Source organism: Mustela putorius, unplaced genomic scaffold (assembly GCF_011764305.1).
Source record: "Mustela putorius furo isolate JIRA1106 unplaced genomic scaffold, ASM1176430v1.1 tig00003853_pilon_pilon_pilon, whole genome shotgun sequence".
NCBI lineage: Eukaryota > Metazoa > Chordata > Mammalia > Carnivora > Mustelidae > Mustela > Mustela putorius.
Genome location: NW_025422005.1, coordinates 34,765,681 through 34,782,915, shown reverse-complemented (window position 1 = coordinate 34,782,915; position 17,235 = coordinate 34,765,681). Strand labels below are relative to the sequence as shown.

The following is a 17,235-nucleotide window of genomic DNA, read 5'->3' as shown; positions in this document are numbered from 1 at the left end:
TCATCAAGAAGCAGGAGCCACTCTAGCTGCTAACTGAACTGCTTTGCCTAAAGCAGAAGACAAGTTGGAAAGTTCTGGAAGGTCCCTTAATTCCCACCCACTGTGTATCCCGATTTTTTGTGTGTATATTCTGAGCCAAAAAACAAACTAATTCTCCAGCCCACACCACAGAGGTGCTGTGGCTTTTGCCTTTTGCTGCTTTCCGACTGGCTTAACCTTCCAGAAGAATAGAGATAAAGACGACTCTGGAATGCTATAGCAGGCTAGAATTCCTTTTCTGCATTTACTAAAAAGTCTTGGTGTTTGGGAAGAATCTTTTTTAATAGCCTCTGCACAAATAGTTTCAGGCTTTGGAATGTCCTCCTCGCCATCCCCCATGCCTCCTGGGTTGCCTGAGGATTTTTCCTTAATTGGTGTTTTGTTTTGTTTTGTTTTGTTTAAATGGATGCTCACACCCTTCCTACTCACCTTCCTTCTCCGCTTTAGCTGCCCACTTCTGACTCTTAAAGGTAGCGAATATTTCCCTGTTAGGGCCGAACCCTTCCCTCCACAGAGCCACTCGGCTCTCAAGAGCAGCTTGGCAATTCCAAGCAAGCTTCCTCCAGTCTTTCCTTCTCTTGATTTCTTTATATGGCGTTATGATTAAATGTATGGATTCTGGAGTCAGGCAGACCTAGATTTGAATCTGCTGCTTGGCAATTATGTGGTTTGGGGCAAATGGTTTAACTTCCCTAAATCTGTTTGTTACCTCATCTGTGGTTGTTATTTTTTACTGTATCAGAGGCAAAAATGATACTCCAGAATCATCTAGGAAGCTCTTTTTTTCTAAATATATGAGGCCCCCATCTCAGACCTACCACAAGGATTGATGGAAGCCAAGACAATGAGGGTGTTTTTGTTTATTTTTTTGCACTGCCCAAGTGATTTTTCTGATTAAATGGCTGGATTTGTAAGTCACTCCTGTAACGTACCTAGAGTATTTATTTGCACGACATCTAGCATAGAGTAGGTAGGCAGTGGGTGCTAGTGAAGGTTTTCAAAAGGACCTGTCTTCTCACCTACCAGTCTTCAAGAGCCAGAAATGTGCTCTTTAAACACATTAAAATGCCAAGAGCAAGAGGTGCTATTCTTGAGAATGTAGGATCTAGGGTAGTCTTTTTTTTTTTAAGATTTTTATTTATTGGGATGCCTGCATGGCTTAGTTAGTTAAACAGCTGCCTTTGGCTCAGGTCATGATCCCAGGGTTCTGGAATCAAGTCCCACATCGGGCTCCTTGCTTGGTGGGGAGTCTGCTTCTCTCTCTCCCTCTGCCTGCCACTCTGCCTGCTTGTGATCTCTCTCTGTCAAATAAATAAACAAAACCTTTTAAAAATATTTATTTATTTATTTATTTATTTATTTATTGAGCCCCACATCGGGCTCTTTGCCCAATGGGGAGCCTGCTTCCCCCTCTCTGTCTTGTGATCTCTCTCTCTCTCTGTCAAATAAATAAATAAATAAATATTTTTAAAAGGTTTTGTTTATTTATTTGACAGAGAGAGATCACAAGCAGGCAGAGTGGCAGGCAGAGGGAGAGAGAGAAGCAGACTCCCCACCCTTGGGCTGGCTGAGCCATTCTGTCTCCCAGTGATAATTTGAGGCATGTAGCCATTAACTGGATGGAGTAGCTATTCCTAGCCTGTGGAGGAGCCAGAACCCCCAACCCATAGCAGTGAGGATGCGGATGGGAGCCACGGGCATTCTGTAACCTGGCTGTTTATTGTGTTCCAGATGCAACATCCAAGACAGCGTTATCTGCAACAATGCTGTGATAGAGAAAGGAGCGGACATCAAGAACTGCCTAATTGGAAGTGGCCAGAGGATTGAAGCCAAAGGTAAACCAAATTACAATCACAGATGCCATTTTTTTCCTAGCACGGTAGTACAGTTGGTGCTCAGTGCTGGTGACGATTAGGGGACCAGCACATGCATTCTCTGTGGGTGAGACCATGAATTGATAAAGCCGTCTTTGGAGGAGAATTGACAACATTGTCAAACCTGTTAATTTTGACTTAGCAGTTCCATTTTTAGGAATGTATCTTACAGATAAGCTCATAAATATATACAGCCTTATTATCAAAAATTTTAAAACATAACCAAAAAGATCTAATGGCCCAGATTAACAACTTTACAGTGGCTCTTGGACCTATGTGAGAAGGGCCAATAATCCAGCAAAAGTGTTGAAACCTGCTTTTGACCTCCTAGACTCCGTGAGCACCTTGTCTCACCTGCTGTTGAAGAGAGGTAGTCTCGTAGGTTCCTGGCCTGGGGGAGGTTTAGCAGTTTCTTCGGAAACCATTCACTCCGAGCTCCTGTCTTGGAGGTGCAGTGTTAGCTCACTCTGCTCTGCCACTGGAGAAGAACTGTACAGGCATGCCTCGTTTTACTGCGCTGCACAGATACTGCATTTCTTTTACAAACTGAGCGTTTGTTGCGACCCTGTGTTGAGCAAGTCTCTGCGTACCATTTTTCCAACAATATTTGCTCACTTCATGTATCTGTGTCACATTTTGGTAATTTTTGCAAAATATTTCAGACTTTTTCATTGTTATCATATTTGTTCTGGTGATCTGTGGTCAGTGATTTTTGATGTTACTATTGTAATGGGCAGGGGCTCCACAGACTGCATCTTCATTTATCTTTTTATAAAGTTTTGTGGGGTTTTTTAAGATTTTATTTATTTATTTGACAGACAGAGATCACAAGTAGACAGAGAGGCAGGCAGAGAGAGAGGAGGAAGCAGGCTCCCAGCTGAGCAGAAAGCCCAATTTGGGGCTTGATCCCAGGACCCTGGGATCATGACCTGAGCCGAAGGCAGAAACTTTAACCCACTGAGCCACCCAGGTGCCCCTTAATTTATCTTAATTGATAAACTTTGTGTGTGTTCTAGCTGCTCGACCAACCAGTCATTCCCATCTCTTTCCTATCCTCTGGTCTCCCTATTCCTTGAGAGGCAATATTGAAATTAGGCCAGTTGGGGCACCTGGGTGGCTCAGTCAGTTAAGCCTCTACCTTTGGCTCTGGTCATGATCCCAGATCCTGGGATCAAGACCACATTGGGCTCCATTCTCAGTGGGGAGTCTGCTTATTCCTCTCCCTCTGCCCCTCCCACAGCTTGTGCACTCGCTCTCTCTCTCAAATAAATAAAATCTTTTAAAATTTATTTTAAAAATGAAATTAGACCAGTTAATAACCCTGCAATGGCCTCTAAGTGTTCAAGTGAAAGGAAGAATTGCACATCTCTCACTTTTTTTTTTTTTAACGCCTTACTTTAAATCAAAAGCTAGAAATGAGTAAACTTTTAAGTGAGGGAGACATGTTAAAAGCCGAGATAGGCTGAAAGCTGGGCCTTCTGCACCAAATAGACAAGTTGTGAATTCAAAGGAAAAGTTCTTTTTTTTTTTTTTTTTTAAAGATTTTATTTATTTATTTATTTGACAGAGAGAGAGATCACAAGTAGGCAGAGAGGCAGGCAGAGAGAGAGAGAGGAGGAAGCAGGCTCCCTGCTGAGCAGAGAGCCCGATGCGGGACTCGATCCCAGGACCCTGAGATCATGACCTGAGCCGAAGGCAGCGGCTTAACCCACTGAGCCACCCAGGCGCCCTCAAAGGAAAAGTTCTTGAAGGAAATTAAAAGTGCCACTGTAGTGAGCACACAGATGATAAGCAAAACAAACTTATTGCTGATATGGAGAAAGTTTTAGTGGTCAGAATAGAAGATCAAGCCTGCCACGATATTCCCTTAAACCAAAGCCTCACCAGAGCAGGCCCTCGCTCTCTTCAATTCTGCAAAGGTTGAGAGAGGGGAGGAAGCTGTAGAAGAAAAGTCAGAAGCTAGCAGAGGTGGGTTCCTGAGGTTTGAGGAAAGAGGCCCATATTCGTAACATAGAAGTACAAGGTCCCCCTCTCCCTCTGCCCCTTCCCTACAGACCTACCCCCTACCCCACTTGCTTGTGTTCTCTCTCTCTCTAATAAAAGAAATATATTTATTAAGGCTGTAGCTGCCATAGTTATTCCTCTGATGGAATAACTGAAAACCTTCTAGAGGGGCACCTGGGATGCTCCGTCTGTTTCAGCTGGTTTCAGCTCAGGTCATAATCTCAGGATTGGGAGACTGAGCCAGTGTAGGGCTCTGTGCTCAATGGGGAGTCTGCTTGAGATCCTCTCTCTCCCCTTCCATGTACCCCTTCCCCACATGCTTATGCTCTCCGCCTCTCTAAAATATAAAAAAAAGAAAGAAAGAAAGAAAAGAAGGAAGGAAGGAAGGAAGGAAGGGCATTTGTGATCCACAGGAAGAGGTCAAAATACTATCATGAGCAGGACTTCGGAAGAAGGTTGCGCCAGCCCTCACGGGTGACTGTGACCGGCTGAGCACTTGAGCGGAGGAAGTGACCGCAGATGGGGTGGAAAGAGCAAGAGAACGAGAGTCAGAAGAGGCGCCTGAAGGAGCGGCTGAAGTGCAGTCATCTCTTGAGAAAACCTGAACAGGTGAGGAGTTACAGCTTACGGAGGAACAAAGACAGTGGTTCCTGGAACCTGCTCCCAGTGAAGACGCCGTGAAGATCGTGGAGATGACAGTAAAGGATTTAGGACATTCTGTAAACTCAGTTGCTGAAGCGGCTTTAGGGTCGAGAGGACTAAGTTCCCATTTTGAAAGAAGTTCTGCTCTGGGTAAAATGCTATCAAACAGCATCACGTGCTACAGGGAAATAGTTTCCGAAAGGAAGAGCCAATCAGTGCAGCAGACTTCCTTGTTGTCTTATTTTAAGAAACCACCACCGCCGCCCCAGCCTTCAGCACCCACCAACCTGACCGGTGAGCAGCCATCAACAGCGATGCCAGACCCTCCACCAGCGAAAAGATTAGGACTCGCTGAAAACTCAGATGATAGCCTTTTTTAGCAATAAATTATATTTATTTATTTAGACATAATGCTGTTGCATAATTCATGGACTACTGTATAGTGTAAACATAACTTTTATATGCACTGGGAAACCAAAATATTCATTTAACTTGCTTTAGAGTAATATTCACTTTATTGCAGTGGAACCAAACATGCACCATCTCTGAGGTTTGCCTCTGTGTAGTGCATGAGAGACACACAAGTATCAGGGCTTCTCTGATGGGCTGAGAATCTGAATGGTTCCATACTTTGGCTGCTGAGTGTTTTTATTTTATTTTTTTTTTTAAGATTTTATTTATTTATTTATTTGACAGAGAGAGACACAGCAGAGAGGGATCACAAGCATGGGGAGTGGGAGAGGGAGAAGCAGGCTTCCTGGCGAGTGGGGAGCCCAATGCAGGCTCAATCCCAGGACCCTGGGATCATGACCTGAGCTGAAGGCAGACGCTTAAGACTGAGCCACCCAGGCACCCCTGGCTAGGTGTTTTTAAACAGAAAATAGACAAAAAGCTCAAGATCAATAAGAATGGCTATTCTTTTTGAGATTATTTCTACATCTAGAATATAATAGAGTAAGAGAGCTGCTGAAGGAGTTAACTGGTAGAAACCACATCATTTTCCTTCTCCCCAAGCAAACAGAGAACTTCTTCAGTTTTTTTCTTTTCCTTTTTATTTTTTTTTTTAAGATTTTATTTATTTATTTATCTACCTATCTTCCTATCAGTCAGTCAACCCAAGAGAGAACGAGCACAGGCAGGAGGAGCAGCAGGCTGCCTGCTGAGCAGGGAGCCCCACACGGGACTCAATCCCAGGACCCTGGGATCATGCCGAAGGCAGCGGCTCAACCCACTGAGCCACTCAAGCGTCCCTTTCCTTCCCTTTTTTTAAAAGCTACATACCTCCCTTCAGAGTTTAGAATGAAACAGACCTGGATTCACGTCTCAGCTGTGCAGCTCACTGGTTAGATTTTTCCTCCCTAGACCTTAGATTTTCGAAACTAGAAAAATTGAGACAATAATAATCATCTTGGAGAACTGTTGTGAAAATTAAATGTCATTAAATGTTGTGAGGTGCACACGCAGCTCCGGGAGCACACAAGGGCCCTAGGGTGTCCTGTTCACACAGTCCTGCTGTGCCACTCCACGCCCTGTACATGCCCTCTCTGTCTGGAATCCCTCTTTTGAAGACTCTGCCCAAGTGTTTTCTCCTCTGCAGAACCTTCCCTGACTCTTCCCATGACTCCCTACAGCCAACCTAAGCATTCCTTCTTCCTCTGCACCCTAGAACTTTGTTAGCACCTTTATTAAAATACAGTCACAGGTTATGGGGGTTACCTATGACTGTGCCTTCTCTACTGACTGAGATCCTTAAGGCCAGGGATTGACCTAGTATGCATCCCTAGCTCTCAGAACAGGTTTAGGGGCACCTGGGTGTCTCGGTAGTTAAGTGTCTGCCTTCAGCTCAAGTCATGATTCCGGGCTTATGGGATCGAGTCCCGCATTGGGCTCCCCATTCAGCAGGAAGCCTGCTTTTCCCACTCCCCCTGCTTGTGTTCCCTCTCTCTCTGTGTCTCTCTCTGTCAAATAAATAAATGAAATCTTAAAAAAAAAAAAAAAACTGGTTTATAGTTTATAGTGGCGGGCGGGAATGAGTGAGGGAAGGAATGAGTGAATGAATTTTGGATCCATAGAACCTACTTTCTGAAATTTCAGTGCAGAAACAGGGTTCCAAGAAAGCCATATGTGAGATGGTTGCTATTACCATGAGATCTCTCCTGACTTTTTTTTTAAACTTACACTTCCACAAGAACCACATGTAATATTGGTAAATGAATTGGGGAGGTGTGGCCTTGGCCTGAAACCATCCTTCACCTTAATTTCTCTACCTGAGACAGATGCAGCCTTCCTCTGCAATTCCTTTCTTCTCACATTTTAACCACTTTCTTCCTCTATGTGAGAAATGGTCATTTCTGAGAAGCCTTTCCCAAGTGTCACTAGTTTACCAGTAAGGTAAGCATTATAACGAAGCATCATAACAAACTCTGGCTGATTTAAGCCAATAAAAAAAATCCAAGCCCACAGTTCTACGATGGCTGCAGAATCAAGCTTAAAAACTGGGTTATAGCCAAGATGTATGCGCCAAACCATTGTGCCGAGGACCCCACTGCCATCCTCACTGACCACAGGATACCCCGGCTTGCACTGCTGCTTCCGCCACCCAGCAAGCCCAAAGTGGGTTCTCTCTGGTTCCTGCTTCTTTGTATCACTAGTTCTCAGCCCAGAGTCTGGGGTGGCTGCATCTGGAGGTGAAGCCTGGTCAGACATCCATGCCTTTGTTACAAGGAAGGCTGGCATTTTTTAAAAATTTATTATTTATTTGACAGAGATCACAAGTAGGCAGAGAGAGAGGAAGGGAAGCAGGCTGGCTGCAGAGCAGAGAGCCCGATGTGGGGCTGGATCCCAGGACCCTGGGATCATGACCTGAGCTGAAGGCAGAGGCTTTAACCCACTGAGCCACCCAGGTGCCCTAAGGCTGGCATTTTTTTTTTTTTTTAAGATTTTTATTTATTTGACAGACCACAAGCAGGCAGAGAGGCAGGCAGAGAGAGAGGAGGAAGCAGGCTCCCTGCGGAGCAGAGAGCCCGATGCGAGGCTCGATCCCAGGACCCTGGGATCATGACCTGAGCCGAAGGCAGAGGCTTTAACCACTGAGCCACCCAGGCGCCCAAGGCTGGCATTTTTAATGAGTGGCAGACACATTCCACCCAGTGCCTCAACAGAGAACTTTCAAGCAGGAGCGTTGGTCAACAGCAGCATTGCAGCCTTTGGTGTTTTCTTCGGTGATGGTGCCCGCATGCAAGGGCCGGCACACCAACTGAAACTCCCAGCACTGGCCACGTGGACAGCACTCCCCCTCCTGGAATGCCATTGGCTTCCAGTTGTTTGTAGCTTTGAAAATTCATTTCTTTTTAGAGAGCAAGAGAGTATGCGCACAAGCACACACATACACACACACACAGACACACACACACGAGAGGTGGGAGGGACAGTGGGAGAGGGACAAGCCGACTCACCATCCTGAGATTACAACCTAAGCCGAAACCAAGAGTCAGATGCTTAACCAACTGTGCCACCCAGGTGCCCCTATTGTTTATAACTTTAAAATGTTCTCGGGGGCACCTGGGTGGCTCAGTGGGTTAAAGCCCCTGCCTTCAGCTCAGGTCATGATCCCAGAGTCCTGGGCTGGAGCCCTGCATCAGGCTCTCTGCTCAGCGGGGAGCCTGCTTCCTCCACTCTCTCTGTCTGCCTCTCTGCCTACTTGTGATCTCTATCTGTCAAATAAATAAATAAATTAAATCTTTTTTTAAAAAACAATAAAATAAAATGTTCTCAAATATACTATCTTATTGGATTCTCATAAAAACCCTCTGAGGTAGATAGGGATCCATTACTGACCTATCTGGTGAAGTCGAAACTGAGACTTTAAAAAGTTGAAATTTGGGGGCACCTGGATGGCTCAGTGGGTTAAAGCCTCTGCTTTTGGCTCAGGTCATGATCTCAGAGTCCTGGGATCAAGCCCCACATCGGGCTTTCTGCTCAGCAGGGAGTCTGCTTCCTCCTCTCTCTGCCTACTTGTGATCTCCGTATGTCAAATAAATAAATAAAATCTTAAAAAAAAAAGTTGAAATTTACCCAAGGTACATAGCTAGGAAATAACAAAACTGAGTCTTCAGCCTGAATTACTGCAAGACAGCCTCCTGAAAGACCAGAGGAAGAAACCACTCCTGGCTTGGCCAGCAGAATTTGATCAGTGATAGACCTTTTCTCCATTTAGTCCATCTTCCCCAGACCAGTTGGGAAAATATATTTGGCCTCTATATCCCAGCTCTCGCTGATCTTCAGGAACCCCAGGTCTTGGTTGTCTCTCTCCTACTGAATATCCAGCTTACCCAGGCCTACCCTTGGGTTACAGAGAAACTTTTTTCTTGGGCACCCGGAGCCTGTTGGTAATTTCTTTAAAATGGGATTCAGGGGTACCTGAGTGGCTCAGTTGGTTGAGCATCTTCCTTCAGCTCAGATCATGAGCCTAGCAGGGTGCTGGGATTGAGTGCCGCACAGTGGGCAGCCTGCTTCTCCCCCTTCTACTCCCCCTGCTTTTGCTGCTCTCTCTCTCTCCATCAAATAGATAGATAAACAAACAAACAAATAAAATGGGGTTCAGTTAGAGTGCCTAGCTGGCTTAGTCTATAAAACATACAACTCTTGATCTTGGGGTTGTGAGTTCAAGACCCATGCTGGGTCTAGAGCTTACTTTAAAAAAATTAAAAAATAGGGGTGGCTCAGTGGGTTAAAGCCTCTGCTTTCAGCTCAGGTCATGATCCCAGGGTCCTGGGATCGAGCCTGGCACCGGGCTCTCTGCTCCACGGGGAGCCTGCTTCCCCTTCTCTCTCTCTGCCTGCCTCTCTGCCTACTTGTGCTCTCTGTCTGTCAAATAAATAAATAAAATCTTCTTTAAAAATTAAAAAAAATTTTAAATTTTTAAAGGCTAAAAAATTTAAATTTTTTTAAAGGTTAAAAAATTTAAAATTTTTTTAAAATTAAAAAATAAAACTCTTAATTTTAAAAAAGTTTTTTTTTTTTTTTTAAAGAGGATTCAGAACACCCAGCCTTTTCTCTAACCCCATGGAAGGCCTTGGAAAGAGTCCCCAGAGTTTCAAAAGCAGCTGCTCAGCTGGTCTGTGAAGCTGCTTTCTTATCCTGTCCCCTCCCTGTCACCTCATGGCAGTCCTTCTTTGTTCTCTTCTTTTTTTTTTTTTTTTTTTTTTAAGATTTTATTTATTTATTTGACAGACAGAGATCACAAGTAGGCAGAGAGGCAGGCAGAGAGAGAGAGGAGGAAGCAGGCTAAGCAGAGAGCCCGATGCAGGGCTCCATCCCAGGACCCCGAGATTGTGACCTGAGCTGAATGCAGAAGCTTAACCTACTGAGCCACCCAGGCACCCCCCCTTTATTCTCTACTTTTTGGGTTTGTGACCCCAAACAGTGTTTCTTCCACCTCCTTCCTACCTCTTTGTCTCTGTACATTCTCTCCTGCTCAGGAGCAAGTAGAAGCATCCTCCAGTGCTTTCTCCTTTTAGTCCCTCCTGGAGCCAGGAGCTGCTTCCTTTTGTGGTTTTTAAGAGTTTAGACTCCACAGGCATATTTGAATGCATGAACTCCTTTTGCCACTGCCCTAGAGGATCTCTCCTTTCTTGTGTGCTGGGACCCAGAACCTCACAGCTTCTGCTGCTTCTCCTCCCCATTTCCAATAAAGTCATGGTGCTCCTTCCTTTTACTTTGCGAGGACCCTTTCCATTCTGTGTGCAAAATGCATACACGACAATGGAATGCCAGATATTGGGGCTTTGAGTCATGGCATCTCCCATCAGGGAGCACAAGACTGGGCTAGCCAAACCCCTAAGATGTCATAGGCTTTAGCATTTCATGGACTTCTGGCTCTAACACCATGTGTCCCTATTTTAGAAGGAGACCCTTTAATGGTCCTCCTAAAAGAGAGGTTGCCAGGGAAGTATCATCTGGACTGTAAACTGGAAAATCCCAACACTTCCTGTTCCCACTGTCACTTGTCTTTGCAGCTGAGCATTATGCAAAAGCAAATTCCCAGCCATTAGTGCAGCCCTTCAGAGCTGTACCATGGATGAGCCACGCAAGCACCAACACCTCAGATCCTCCGCAGCGAACAGCTCAGTAGATGGCCAAGTCTCCCAGTCAGTCTTCCTCACCTGGAGAGATTTCAGGAAAAAATATTCATCCTCAGAAGCAGTGCCGTTCCCTCTCCAGATTTCAGTCATTTGCATATCAGAGAGTCACTCTGTCCATATGAGTCTTATACCCCCAAAATGTGATTCTTACAAGCCAGTGTAGCCCTCTATGCCCTCTTCTAACACCAGCAGCAGTATGAGCCATTTTCTAACAGAACTCTCTAGGTCTTCTCACCCGCACCCCAGCATACTCAGTTAATAAGATTATCTCTGGCAAAAATCCTGGTGGTCAAGTTTGACCTCCCGCTCAAACCAGTGGAAGAGCCACAGCTGGCAATGTAAAAACCTGGAGACTCCGGTTGGAGACTTCATGTGAGTCTCTTCTCATGGTCAGTGAGATGACTTGGATCTCTTCCCTGTGACCCCAGTGATCAATCCTGTGCCCCTGAAAGTAGACGGGTCGGGCATGAAGGTCAAGTCCTGGCTGGCAGGAATCCTTCCCAGCTTCCCAGCAGGGCATGCTTTTCATACGCAGCTTGTCCTTCCCTTCCTCCCACTGGTTTCTCCTCAACTTACCAGCCTCTGTTTGTACTCTCAGGGAAGGGATCCTTAGGATCTGTTTCCAGCCCAGAACTTTTTGAGTGTTCATTGGAACCTGCTTCCAACCCTGGCCAAGCAAAACGAATACTGCTTGTTGCTACCCTCGAGGTTTCCTCCACCGTACAGAATCCCCAGGGAAAATAGATCCATCCCCCAAACACCAGATCTAGTCTGTCTTCCCTGAATCAAAAGAGCAAGTCTTCTCCCACCCCCAGGCCCAGAGCAGACCAGAGGGTAGGTGGGGGTGGGGGGGTGGGAATGGGTAGGGCCGGCCAAAGAAGGTTTAAGTGTTTCTTTGGAACCTGGCAGAAAGAAAGCCTTGTCTTCCCCACCCAGACTCATTTGCCCTTCTGGTCTGGAGCACTGAGGGCCACAGAGAATGTTAATAAGAACTAAGACTGTCTGCAGTACAGTCCAGTATCTCTGGAAACGAGGGAGAGACTAGTGAAGGAAGAATAAATGTTGGGCTCTAGAAAGGAGATGAGGAGGCTGACTCATGGCTGTAGAGAGACAAAGGGTAACAAGGAGCTTTGGGACAAACCCTGAGAGTCTAGCCAAAGTAGTATTTCCTTTACTCTTTCCCGGTCATTCTTATCTCAAGGGTGTATCCTAATTGACGGTCACACTCCAGGACCATCCCCAGCCCTAGGGAATGTAGCAGCCTGAGCAGTATCTGGGCCTCCTTCCCATTCCTTTCACTGAAGAAAACAGATGGTTATGAAGCAGAAAAACGAGCAGTTCCGAGGGCGGGACTCCAGGCCAGCCCCAGCCCCGTTCTATAACTTAACGTTTAATACTTATAAAAGCCCGGTGCTGGGCACTTTCTGTCCATTCATCTCATAGAATCCCCACTTGACGAGGGAACTAAAGCCTAAAGACAGGAAAGAATCTGCTCAGAGTCCAATTACAACTCTTTTTGGACACCTGGGTGGCTCTGTTGGTTAAGTGTGTGCCTCTGGCTCAGGTCACAATCTCAGGGTCCTGGTGCGGAGTCCCGCATCTCCCTCTGCCTGCCACTCCCCCTCCCCTGCTTATACTCTCACTCTGTCAAATAAATAAAATCTTTAAAAAAAAAAAAAAAATGGGTCGCCTGGGTGGCTCAGTGGGTTAAAGCCTCTGCCTTCGGCTCAGGTCATGATCTCAGGGTCCTGGGATCGAGCCCCACATCGGGCTCTGCTTGGCAGGGAGCCTACTTCCTCCTCTCTCTGCCTGCCTCTCTGCCTACTTGTGATCTCTGTCAAATAAATAAATAAAGTCTTAACAAAATAAAAAATAAAAAAAACAAAACACAACTCAAGTCCTTTTGACTCAGAAGGTCTTTCCTTTCCGGCATTGTCATCTTTTCTTCCTAGCTCTCCTATCCTTTTCTTCTCTGCGTTTGCCGCTGTGCAGCATGATGCTGTAATAGCAGACTTCATGAAAAGCCGAGACCCAGCTTTCTCTTCCTATGGGGAAAGTTAGAGAAGTGGGCCTGAGGGTGCTCTTCTCTAAGCACCCTTGCCCTAAAGCTCCAAAAGTGTCAATTATACTCCCGACGGAGGTTGGGCCTTCTCTTCTGTATATGCTTCGTTTCCTACCTCTGTCATGTACCTGTACTGTCACGTAACCCCCAAACACACACACATTCAACAAACTATTACTTCCTCCTATATTCTAGGCTAAAGGTGTAAAGATGATTAAGATTTGCCTCTTCCTATCCATTTGCCCCCAGTACAGAAACAGGCAAGTAAAGAAATAATTACAGAAAAGTTTCTCAGGTGTGATGGCAGGAGATGGTCAGGGTTAATTAAGGACATAAAAGAGAAATCGGTCAGTTCTGGCCCAAGGAAGGAATTAACGCTAAATCTTGAACTTTGGGGCTATTTATCATATAAACAAAGGGAAGACCCTCTCAAGCAAAGGGGAACCGTGTAAGCAAGTACTTGAAGGCAAAAACAATGTGTTGGAAACTGCAGATCATTTGCAAAATCTTGAATATGGGGTACAAGGGAGATATAGCAAGAAACAAAGTGGAAAAGTTGGGTAGAACAGAAGACATGTCTGAATTCTTTTTTTTTTTTAAGAACTGTGTTTTGTTTTGTTTTGTTTTTAAATTTTATTTATTTATTCGATAGGCAGAGATCACAAGTAGGCAGAGAGGCAGGCAGAGAGAGAGGTGGAAGAAGGCCCCCTGCTGAGCAGAGAGCCCAATGCGGGGCGTGCTCTCGCTCTCTTGAGGTCATGACCTGAGCCTAAGGCAGAGGCTTTAACCCACTGAGCCACCCAGGCACCCAAGACATGTCTGAATTCTTAAGATCTCTAAAGCTGCAGTCAGAAACCCCCTTAGAAGTTCCAGCCTATGGAAAATAAGAACAAACCCAAACATGTTTCTGTCAATCTCAGTCCCATCATCAAGGATCTTCATCTTGCTGCACCAGCCCCTTCGAAGACTGAAGGAGAGCGTCAGGAAAGCCAAAATTTCTGCCTTCCCTATCAGGGTCACATTCAGCCTCCCAAATTATGACAAGAAACATTGGATCCCTAGAAGCCACGGGAAGCTTGCCCAGAAAGAACCAATTTTCAGCCAGCTGGTCAGCTTTTTCTGTCTGAGCCAATAGAGGGCAGGAAAACTCTCCTATCTCCTGCTTGTGCCTCATAACTCCAGGAAAGAAGTAGATAACATGCCCCTGGTTCCCCCTACCCCTTCCAAACTATTGGTTCACTGCCTCCATTCTCCAACTCTTGTTCCCTCCACCTTCCAACTAACTCTTACCTTCCACCCCATCACTGGTCATCTTCCAGGGTGCGCCCTTAAATGTATTGAAGGCTAATAGTCTTCCTCTTCGCTCCTTCTCTTCTAAACATCTTAGACTACTTATACTCAGCTTTACAATTCTCTGAGATTCTCTATACTCTAACCAGCCCTCATCTCCTTTCAACTTTTGCTCTCCACTTGATAATCATACCCTATCTTCATCACTACCCAGGACCTCTAAAATCTTTCCTGTGCCAGTAGCTGTGGTAGACACTAGGGTAGGAACATAAATACACCGGCCCTACCCTTGAGAGTCTTATAGGTAAGTGTAGGAGAATGAGATAATGATGTAGAGACAGAGATATGTATCAGGTAGTGTTTTCACAGAGCAGGAAATGGACAGTTTGGAAGGGAAGGTGCCACTAATAGTGAAGCTGCAGGATTAGGGCATTTAGGGCAAAAGTGTGATGAGATGAGGGCCAAGAAAGGCATTCTAGACTGAGGGAACAGCCTGTGCAAAGGTCTAGAGCTACAAAATAGTATGGCTGGTAGGTATACTTGCACAATGATGGAATGTGAAGCTGTAGCGGCAGGCAAGGATCAGGTCAGGGAGGGCCATATTTTGGATTTGGCAAAACAATGGCCACTGCTTATCCGGCACTTCAGGATTCCTTAAGTCACTGAAATCTCACAACAGCTCTATGCAGTAGGTAGTATTATTTCCATGTGAGCATCCTCCCTCTCCTTTTTATATCTCCATTTAACTGTTGGGTGTCACTGCTTCTCACCCTTTCCCCTTCATCCCCTACCATTTGGCCACACCACAGTATTTCATGCTCCCCTTCCTTGTATCTTTATACCTTTGCTCATGTTGTTCCAGCAACCTAGAATGCCTTCCCTTTGATTCACTGCCTGAAAAAACTATATTCATCCTTTAAGACCCATCCAGGGGAGCCTGGATGGCTTAGTGGGTTAAAGCCTCTGCCTTTGGCTCAGGTCATGATCCCAGGGTCCTGGGATCAAGCCCCGCATTGGGCTCTCTGCTCCTCGGAGAGCCTGCTTCCTCCTTTCTCTCTCTGCCTGCCTCTCTGCCTACTTGTGATCTCTCTCTCTGTGAAATAGATAAATAAAATCTTAAAAAAAAAAAGATCCATCCAGTTTCCCTCCTGTGTGAAGTGTCCTGGAAGCTAGGTTTAGAAAGAATGAGTCCACAGGCGCCTGGTGGCTCAGTTGGTTAAGCAGCTGCCTTCCGCTCTGGTCATGATCCCCAGGGTCCTGGGATCAAGCCCTGTGTCAGGTTCCCTGCTCAGTGGAGAGCCTGCTTCTCCCTCTTCCTGTGCCTTCCGCTCTGCCCATTTATGCTCTCTCTATCTCTCTGTCAAATAAATAAATAAAAATCTTTTTGAAAGAAAGAGTGAGTCTTTCCCTCCTGTGTTGGAAAATGCTGCCTCTCCTGTAATCCCTTTGGCAAGGTGTATTCCCAAGACCGTCTCAAGGGCAGAGCCACATAGGAGACAAATAAATGTTTACGAGCACAGAAGTTAGAAATATTTTGGTTTGAAAGGACACCTTTATTGCCAGTTCTCAAACAACTTTTTTCTTTTCTTTTGTAGCCAAACGAGTGAACGAGGTGATCGTGGGGAGTGACCAGCTCATGGAGATCTGAGCTCTGAGCAAGTCAGACTCCTTTCTCTTGGCCCTCAGAACTACAGATGTTGGCTGGCCCACCTGTTTGACTGTGTATTTATTTCCCAATAAAGAGGGGCTCCCATGGGGCACCTGGCTGGCTCAGTCAGTAGAGCATGAGGCTCTTGATCTTGTGAGTTTGAGCCCCACATTGGGTGTAAAATTTGTTTAAATAAACTTTAAAAGGGGGGGGGCGGGGAGGAGCACTCCCAAAGGTATGCCAGAGACTTGTGGAGTAGTCCCAGGCTCCACCGATGTGGTGGGCTCCAAGGATACACAGTGTGGGCTTGAGTCACATGGTAAAAACCGTCTAGAGCCAGTGTGTAGAACAGGATAAGACACAATGGCCTGGCTCTTGCGTACAGGCATAGGCAGCAGGGTAAAGCTCTTCAGAAGACCGCTTTCTGACTGCCTGGCCAAGCCTAGTCCAGAAAAGCATCTTCCACCCAAAAGGACCCGGAGGTACTTCAATTCCTGCCCCTGATCAGGCTTTCTAAACCCACAAGCCTAGCTGCTGGCAGCTGCTGCCTACAGCTACCAGTTTGGGCAGCCTGGCCCCCAGTCCTTAGTCCAGGACTTATACTGTGTTCCCCATACCTGCCACACGGATTCCGAGCCCCTGCCACCACCCCACCCGCTCATCTCCCTCACCCGCCATTCACTCCCTACTTCCCAGTCACTAGTCAGCTTTTCCAGGTCAGCTGCTGTCTTTTGGAGACTTAAAACATGCAGGAGGCTGCCTTGGCCTGGGCATCAAGCCTAATTCCACTGATCTCGGTGGAGGCAAGAACAATAAGAGAAAGCCATGGGGCCCCTGGGTGGCTTAGTCGGTTAGGCGTCTGCCTTCAGTTCACGTCATGATCCCGGGGTCCTGGGAGTGAGCCCTGCTGAGCAGGGAGCCTGTTTCCCCCTCTCCATCTGCCTGCTGCTCTGCCTGCCTATGCGTGTGCTCTTTCTCTCTGATAGGTAAATAAAATCTTTTTTTAAATAAATAAATAAAAATAAAAGAGAGCCGTGATCTATGAAGCCAGACAGACTCCTTCTCACCTCCCTTAATGAGGAGTCTAAGGTCTATTCAACCTGGTAAGTAAGAGCCAGGAGCCCATATCATGATTTGAAATTCTTTCTGACTCTTCTCCAGCTGCACTCCTTTATGTCCTAATTATACTGCCTCTCCTGCTTGAGATAATTAAGAAGTGAGACTTCCATACTCACAGCCCTTCTGGAATCCTGTCCATCTTCCCTCTACCACCCCCACTCCCAAACACACGTACCCTCGGCTCTTGCCTGTCCCTGCACTACTTTACAACCTGCAGGTGTCTGGTGGAAGATAAAAGTGGTTCCTGGGGTGAAATTTCACCTCCTAGAATTATCAAAGTAAAGGTTTCCCTTGATGTGTTCACTGTGGGTGGCAGTAATTATAAAGAATGATTTGAAATACTGGTTTCCACGTTGCTTTAAAAATCCAAAGTCTCTAAAGTTCATTGGAGTAATCTTGCCTGAATCTTAGCGC

The 17,235-nt window shown here is 46.0% G+C and overlaps 1 protein-coding gene across 4 annotated transcripts in view; it reads left to right on the top strand.

Moving 5' to 3' along the window:
- EIF2B3 (eukaryotic translation initiation factor 2B subunit gamma) overlaps positions 1 to 15,836 on the top strand; it is a 126,921-nt gene extending 111,085 nt beyond the window's left edge. For all 4 annotated transcript variants that reach the window (XM_004740461.3, XM_004740460.3, XM_045064427.1 and 1 more), the window contains exons 11-12: positions 1,771 to 1,874; positions 15,650 to 15,836. In XM_004740461.3, coding sequence (XP_004740518.1) covers positions 1,771 to 1,874; positions 15,650 to 15,702 — 157 coding nt within the window. In that variant the 3' untranslated portion in view covers positions 15,703 to 15,836. The remainder of the gene's footprint in view (positions 1 to 1,770; positions 1,875 to 15,649) is intronic.
- Positions 15,837 to 17,235: the final 1,399 nt, after the last annotated feature.